The 8,478-nt window shown below is 45.0% G+C and overlaps 1 protein-coding gene across 1 annotated transcript; it reads left to right on the top strand.

Annotated features, from left to right (window-relative positions):
* The first annotated feature begins 2,545 nt into the window (after positions 1 to 2,545).
* On the top strand, positions 2,546 to 7,267 carry LOC139475190 (uncharacterized). The gene is made up of 3 exons (XM_071258446.1): positions 2,546 to 2,638; positions 3,042 to 3,114; positions 3,732 to 7,267. Exons 1-3 carry the CDS (start codon positions 2,546 to 2,548, stop codon positions 7,265 to 7,267), a joined length of 3,702 nt encoding a protein of 1,233 aa, XP_071114547.1.
* Positions 7,268 to 8,478: the final 1,211 nt, after the last annotated feature.

The following is an 8,478-nucleotide window of genomic DNA, read 5'->3' as shown; positions in this document are numbered from 1 at the left end:
AGCAACGGTACCAGGTCACCAACACTACAGATGACCGACCACGTAGTGGAAGACCAAGGGTCACCACCCGACGTCATGATCGTCAGATTGTGCGACAGCATCTTCAATTTCGCTTTGTTACTGCTGCGGAAGCTGATCGACAGACCATGGGGACACACCAGCGACACATTGGTGCCGACATCGTGCGTTAACGATTGACGAGCAGACACCTCCATTGTCACAGGCCAGACCGAGGACCCATTCTGACACCACGTCATCGCCGGGACCGTCTTCAGTGGGCAACACAGCACCAGCACTGGCACAACCAGCAGTGGAGAAGAGTCCTCTTCTCAGACGAGAGCCGTCACTGAATCTCAACAGCAGATGGCAGAGAGAGAGAGAGAGAGAGAGAGAGAGAGAGAGAGAGAGAGAGAGAGAGTCTGGCTACGCCATGGGTAACATTATTCGGATGCTTGTGTTGTTGAGAGAGACTTGTGAGGTGGTCCGAGCATCATGGTGTGGGGTGGAATTGGCCCCGTGGACTTCCACAACATCGGTCCAGGGAGAGGTAATGGTGTCACAGCAGCTCGGTACATTGAGATATCGTGTGTACAACACGTGATGCACATGTGAACGGGTTCATGTTGATAGTGGGTTTCAGCGACATGTATTTGGCTGAATGTTTATGTGGGAAATAATACACGGTTGGAACAATAAACGTGATAAGAATTATTTATGTTGGTCAAGTGGTGAAACAGCTGCACGTAAATAGAGGTCTAGAATATTAATAGAAATCGACAAAAATATTTTTCTTTTAACGACTTTCTAAATACCATTATGTACCATCCTTTATACGAAATACACCTTTGTGATGTGCTTTCAATTGCAAGTGTGAAATGATGCAATCGGTTGAATATATCTAAATGTACAGTGTAAAAAGGTGTTGAAATATGTTAGCTAGACAAACGTATTCAAATGTATCTTCACACGCAGCCCTTTATCTATTAATATTTACTAATATATTAGTATATGGTTCGATGTTTTCTAGCGCTTTTTTTAAGAACAAACAATTAAGCATTAAAAAACCAGACACTTCTCATGTTCAATCTGTAATCTGTAGGTTTGTTAGTACAGACACCTTTTGTACCTCTATGTGAACCGGTAATTTGTGTAAGCACGTGTTACTTGTCATAAGACAAAATGGGCTTTTCTCTACCCAGATTAGCAGAGGCCAATCTAATGTTACACCTGCTCGAGTATCTAGTAAACCGGCACTCATACACTGGTCATATTTGTCTGTTCTTTAAATTGTTTGTCATTACAATAAACTACCATAACATCAAGGGAATGGATTATGAAGCGTTAGCGTCCATATAAAAAGAATTAGGGGGGACCGGGGATAAATGTAACACGGACATTTGTAACAAGGGTCATTACTCTCAGAAGAAAAGCTAAAGCAAGTGTTAGGTTATGTCGAGTTACTTCCCTTAGCCTTCCCGTTAAGGACAGCCGGCCATGATGGAGCAGCGGCCACAAGGAAAAGAGCAGTGAACAATATTCAAATTTTATGCAGGCAAGTAAAAAATTCCAAAAAAACATCATAACATTTTTTTCATGTATGTGTATGTGGATAGTTGTGATTAAACTTTTGAAATGGAAACTTTTCACATTGCGCCATATTTTGAAGTAGAAATTGTGTAACTGCCCTATGCGGTAGATCTGTGACACGGGATGAAACATGGACGTCTATATTCGGGGCAATTGTAACAATACGTCCAATGCAGTTTTACTAGATGTTACAATTGCCCCCGTCATTTATATGTACTTAATGCTTACGTCAATGCATACATTTTTACAGTATGCTTGTCGATGACCTGGATTGGAATATCAGTGGTGGACCTATTCTGACGCAGCTGTTTAATAGGGAAATTGGATTGCAAAGTAGGAGTTCACGAAGACTGGAAACAAATTTTCTTTGTCTGTCTCTAACGAAACTTTTTCTGTCAGAACCAGATGATGACTTGCAATGGGAAATCGTTTTCCTTCCACTGAACCTGGTGACTAATAAATCCCATTTTGGTGTGATGTCAGTCCACATTTTTAAGGACATTATGTAGAGGGGAATGTCCGAGTAACTCTCAATTCCTTAAAAATAATGGAGCAGAGGGCCCGCAGGGGCCGAGACCCATTGTTTTTAAGGAATGGAGAGTTACAGGATATTCCCCTACTTAAAACTCATCCCTACTTTAACACTTTGACAAAATATTCTGTAGTTGAAAATATTTGAAAAATTCAAATGCTGCTACAAGATAATGTACAGTTGACAAGCAACTCTCCATTCCTGAAAAATAATGGAGCGTTCAAACAATAGAAAGACGTCACAGATGTGTTTTAACTCGTCGTATGTGAATCTAGAGGAACCTCTATCTGTGCTTCAATGTGTTCTTCTTTATGTGAAAAAGATCGAACCACTTGCAACCTGTGACGACTTCCATATTTGCCAGGAATACCACTTAATAGAGTCTAGTGTGGAAGATTTCAGAAATTACTAGTGAGCGTGAGCAATATGGTTCGTGAGAGGAGAAGAAAAACGGAACAGGGCAAAAACTTATTTGAAGCTTCGAAGGCTGTTTCCTATGGGCAGTCGCTAGCGTCGCTAGTGACTTCGATCAATGTCACGTTACTCTGGCGCGCTATTGCAACAGAATTAAACTGAGTAAACCAGATCAACCTCCTCCAGAAATGGGATATAAACCTCACAACAAGGTATTTCCGAACGAAAACGAAATGGAATTTGTCAAATACCTGAAGCGCGCAGCAGATATATTTTACAGATCAACCCCCAAAGATGTTCTGAAATTAGCCTTTGAATGTGTAAAAGCGCATGGGTTAAAATATCCACACATTTGGAATGAGACCAAAATGGCGGGCAGTGACTGGTTCACAGCATTTATGAAGCGTAACAGTGCACTAGCAATAAGAAAACCACAAGCCACTAGTCTAACATGAGCTACTTGTTCAACAAAACAACTGTCGGTGAATACTTTGACAACTTTGCTAAGGTGCTAGAGCGGTACCACTTTCCACCCCAAAACATCTACAACATGGACGAACCTGGTTTTACAACCGTACAGCGTCCGAATCACGTTGTTGACTAAAAAGGAAAGACGCAAGTCGGCGCTCTGACACCACAAGAGAGGGGAACTTTGGTCACATGCGCAGTAGCAATTAATATAACCGGGAACAGCATATCTCCCATGCTAATCTTCCCGAGAAAATACACTTCAAACAACACTTTATAAGAGATGGAACTCCTGGATGTGTTGGAACTGCTAATGGTTCATGGTGGACGTAGAATTTCTAAAGCACTTTCAAAGCCATGCTAAACCGAGTAAAGTCAACCCAGTTCTTCTCATACTGGACAACCATGATTCTCACCGTTCCATTTCTGCCAAGAAATGGGCATTGTACTTCTTTCACTGCCGCCGCATACGTCCCGTAAACTGCAACCGCTTGACAGGGCCGTCTTTGGTCCGTTTAAAAAGGCTTCAAGCAGATGTTGCGATTCCTGGATGCTTAACTGTCCTGGTCAAACAACATTCCTGAGATTGTCCGTGAAGCATTGCTCTTGGCGGCTACACCAAACAATATTATGTCTGGATTTCGATGTACTGGGATTGTGCTTTACAATAGGGACATACTTGAAGAGTTTGTCCCATCCCAAGTTACAGATCGATTTAATCCTATTGCAGATCCGGGATGCAACGAACTCTGGACAAACCCGTCCCTGATACAACAGCTGCTCCTGATGACCCTGTCCCTGGGCATTCAACTTCTTCCAATGTTCCTGTCCCTGGGCATTCAACTGCTTCCAATGTTCCTGTCCCTGGGCATTCAGCTGCTTCCAATGTTCCTGTCCCTGGGCATTCAACTCCTTCTAATGTTCCTGTCCCTGGGCATTCAACTGCTTCCAATATTCCTGTCCCTGGGCATTCAACTGCTTCCAATATTCCTGTCCCTGGGCATTCAACTGCTTCCAATGTTCCTGTCCCTGGGCATTCAACTGCTCCCAATGTTCCTGTCCCTGGGCATTCAACTGCTTCCAATATTCCTGTCCCTGGGCATTCAACTGCTTCCAATGTTCCTGTCCCTGGGCATTCAACTGCTTCCAATGTTCCTGTCCCTGGGCATTCAACTGCTTCCAATGTTCCTGTCCCTGGGCATTCAACTGCTTCCATTGCTCTTGTCCCTGGGCATTCAACTGCTTCCAATGTTCCTGTCCCTGAGATTTCAGCTGTTTCTGACGACACTGTCCCTGGGCATTCAGCTGCTTCCAAAGTTCCTGTCCCTGGGCATTCAACTGCTTCCAATGTTCCTGTCCCTGGGCATTCAGCTGCTTCCAATGTTCCTGTCCCTGGGCATTCAACTGCTTCCATTGCTCTTGTCCCTGGGCATTCAACTGCTTCCAATGTTCCTGTCCCTGGGATTTCAGCTGTTTCTGACGACACTGTCCCTGGGCATTCAACTGCTTCCAATGTTCCTGTCCCTGGGCATTCAGCTGTTTCTGACGACACTGTCCCTGGGCATTCAACTGCTTCCAGTGTTCCTGTCCCTGGGCATTCAGCTGCTTCCAATGTTCCTGTCCCTGGGCATTCAACTGCTTCCAATGTTCCTGTCCCGGGGATTTCAGCTGTTTCTGACGGCACTGTCCCTGGGCATTCAACTGCTTCCAATGTTGCTGTCCCTGGGCATTCAACTGCTTCCAATGTTCCTGTCCCTGGGAATTCAGCTGCTTCCAATGTTCCTGTCCCTGGGCATTCAACTGCTCCCATTGCTCTTGTCCCTGGGCATTCAACTGCTTCCAATGTTCCTGTCCCGGGGATTTCAGCTGTTTCTGACGGCACTGTCCCTGGGCATTCAAATGCTTCCAATATTCCTGTCCCTGGGCATTCAACTGCTTTCAATGTTCCTGTCCCTGGGCATTCAACTGCTTTCAATGTTCCTGTCCCTGGGCATTCAACTGCTTCCAATGTTCCTGTCCCTGGGCATTCAACTGCGTCCAATGTTCCTGTCCCTGGGCATTCAACTGCTTTCAGTGTTCCTGTCCCTGGGCATTCAACTGCTTCCAATGTTCCTGTCCCTGGGATTTCAGCTGTTTCTGACGACACTGTCCCTGGGCATTCAACTGCTTTCAGTGTTCCTGTCCCTGGGCATTCAACTGCTTTCAATGTTCCTGTCCCTGGGCATTCAACTGCTTTCAGTGTTTCTGTCCCTGGGCATTCAACTGCTTTCAGTGTTCCTGTCCCTGGGATTTCAGCTGTTTCTGACGACACTGTCCCTGGGCATTCAACTGCTTTCAGTGTTCCTGTCCCTGGGCATTCAACTGCTTTCAATGTTCCTGTCCCTGGGCATTCAACTGCTTTCAGTGTTTCTGTCCCTGGGCATTCAACTGCTTCCAATGTTCCTGTCCCTGGGATTTCAGCTGTTTCTGACGGCACTGTCCCTGGGCATTCAACTGCTTTCAGTGTTCCTGTCCCTGGGCACTCAACTGCTTCCAATGTTCCTGTCCCTGGGCATTCAACTGCTTTCAATGTTCCTGTCCCTGGGCATTCAACTGCTTTCAATGTTCCTGTCCCTGGGATTTCAGCTGCTTCCAATGTTCCTGTCCCTGGGATTTCAGCTGTTTCTGACGACACTGTCCCTGGGCATTCAACTGCTTTCAGTGTTCCTGTCCCTGGGCATTCAACTGCTTTCAGTGTTCCTGTCCCTGGGCATTCAACTGCTTTCAGTGTTCCTGTCCCTGGGATTTCAGCTGTTTCTGACGACACTGTCCCTGGGCATTCAACTGCTTTCAGTGTTCCTGTCCCTGGGCATTCAACTGCTTTCAATGTTCCTGTCCCTGGGCATTCAACTGCTTTCAATGTTCCTGTCCCTGGGCATTCAACTGCTTCCAATGTTCCTGTCCCTGGGCATTCAACTGCTTCCAATGTTCCTGTCCCTGGGATTTCAGCTGTTTCTGACGACACTGTCCCTGGGCATTCAACTGCTTTCAGTGTTCCTGTCCCTGGGCATTCAACTGCTTTCAATGTTCTTGTCCCTGGGCATTCAACTGCTTTCAATGTTCCTGTCCCTGGGCATTCATCTGCTTCCAATGTTCCTGTCCCTGGGCATTCAACTGCTTCCAATGTTCCTGTCCCTGGGCATTCAACTGCTTCCAATGTTCCTGTCCCTGGGCATTCAACTGCTTTCAGTGTTCCTGTCCCTGGGCATTCAACTGCTTTCAGTGTTCCTGTCCCTGGGCACTCAACTGCTTCCAATGTTCCTGTCCCTGGGCATTCAACTGCTTTCAATGTTCCTGTCCCTGGGCACTCAACTGCTTCCAATGTTCCTGTCCCTGGGATTTCAGCTGTTTCTGACGGCACTGTCCCTGGGCATTCAACTGCTTCCAATGTTCCTGTCCCTGGGCATTCAACTGCTTCCAATGTTCCTGTCCCTGGGCATTCAACTGCTTCCAATGTTCCTGTCCCTGGGCATTCAACTGCTTTCAGTGTTCCTGTCCCTGGGCATTCAACTGCTTTCAGTGTTCCTGTCCCTGGGCACTCAACTGCTTCCAATGTTCCTGTCCCTGGGCATTCAACTGCTTTCAATGTTCCTGTCCCTGGGCATTCAACTGCTTTCAATGTTGCTGTCCCTGGGCATTCAACTGCTTCCAATGTTCCTGTCCCTGGGCATTCAACTGCTTTCAATGTTCCTGTCCCTGGGCATTCAGCTGCTTCCAATGTTCCTGTCCCTGGGCATTCAACTGCTTCCAATGTTTCTGTCCCTGGGCATTCAACTGCTTCCAATGTTCCTGTCCCTGAGATTTCAGCTGTTTCTGACGACACTGTCCCTGGGCATTCAACTGCTTCCAATTTTCCTGTCCCTGGGCATTCAGCTGCTTCCAATGTTCCTGTCCCTTGGCATTCAACTGCTTCCAATGTTCCTGTCCCTGGGCATTCAACTGCTTCCAGTGTTCTTGTCCCTGGGATTTCAACTGCTTCCAATGTTCCAGCTGTCCCTGGGCATTCAACTGCTTCCAATATTCCTGTCCCTGGGCATTCAACTGCTTCCAATATTCCTGTCCCTGGGCATTCAACTGCTTCCAATGTTCCTGTCCCTTGGCATTCAACTGCTTCCAATGTTCCTGTCACTGGAACTTCAGCTGTTTCTGAAGATACTGTTCCTGGTACTTCAAGTCCAAATCAATTCTCGCCAGAAGCTCTTCAACAATTTCCGAAGGCAAAGCTGACACGCCTGTCAAGCGGATCTTGATAAAAGAGAAACTAAAGGAAAAAGAAGAGAAGAAACCAAAACTAAAACGTCTGGCGTTTAAACAAAGGAAGAAGCCCGTTAAGTACGATTCTGACTGTGATTCTGATTCAGAAGTGAACGTTTGCTTGGTTTGGTGCGACAAGTTTTCAAATAGTCGTCCAGGTGAAGAATGAGTACAGTGTTCTTCATGCAAGTATTGGTCTCATGAAGAGTGTACATCAATACAAGGATTGAACTGTCAGAACTGTCAATAAGAGATGATGATGAAAGATGAATGTAAATTTGTTTCCCGTTCAAAGTTAATTCGTTTCATCGTTCTATTTAAGTGTATTTTCAACATTAAACGGTTTGTTACATTGACTCTTATTTGTTACATTTGATCAATCCACCCGTTACAACTGCCCCATGGTTGGGTACGATTGTAATACTTGTAAGCATCGTCTTTCATCCGAAATAATCATGTAACGACGGGACAAGGAACCTCAAATGATACTGAATTTTAAAGCCACTGTGATGATGTTTCATTCAGCATTAACAAACTTGACGAGAGTTTTTCTGGTGTTGATTTGCATTCATTTAAGTTGCAAATGTTACATTTGTCCCCGGTCTCCCCTACTTTATATAGAAGAAGATCATGTTTTTAATGTGTCACACTTTGCACTAAAACAAATTGGGTACAATTAAAATTATCATACATATATGTAAAAATGCAAAGTCCAGTCTTATGAAACACAACAGCAGTTTTTCTCCCAATTGCGTTGATCGATGCTCATGATATTAATCACTGGATTGTCTGGTCCAGGCTCAATTATTTAAAAGACCGCAGTCATGTTGCTGGAATATTGCTGAGTGCGGCGTTAAACAACAAACAAACAACAACATAAACGATTTTCTAGAGTGGTTGTGGGGCGGTTATAACGGCCAAGCACAACTTCAAGAGGAAGGTACCACGTCGAAACTTTGCTAAATGCTACAGTTTTCCCAAAAATATGTTTTCCATTTTTTTCAGTAATATGTACATTTGTAGGAAGTCGATAGGTGCGCAATTCGTTGCCATGAGGCTTACCGTTGTCTTGCCACAAGTAATCATTCCATTTATTAGTTTCCCTTTGTAACAATTCATCCTTTATACTGACAAAGCTTAACGACATGTTTGTGATATCAATATCCGCACGTGCAAATAGAGCT

The sequence above is a fragment of the Haliotis cracherodii genome, unplaced genomic scaffold (assembly GCF_022045235.1).
Source record: "Haliotis cracherodii isolate W230 unplaced genomic scaffold, xgHalCrac1.p SCAF_3, whole genome shotgun sequence".
NCBI classification, from domain to species: Eukaryota; Metazoa; Mollusca; class Gastropoda; order Lepetellida; family Haliotidae; genus Haliotis; species Haliotis cracherodii.
This window is presented reverse-complemented; position numbering and strand designations above follow the sequence as displayed.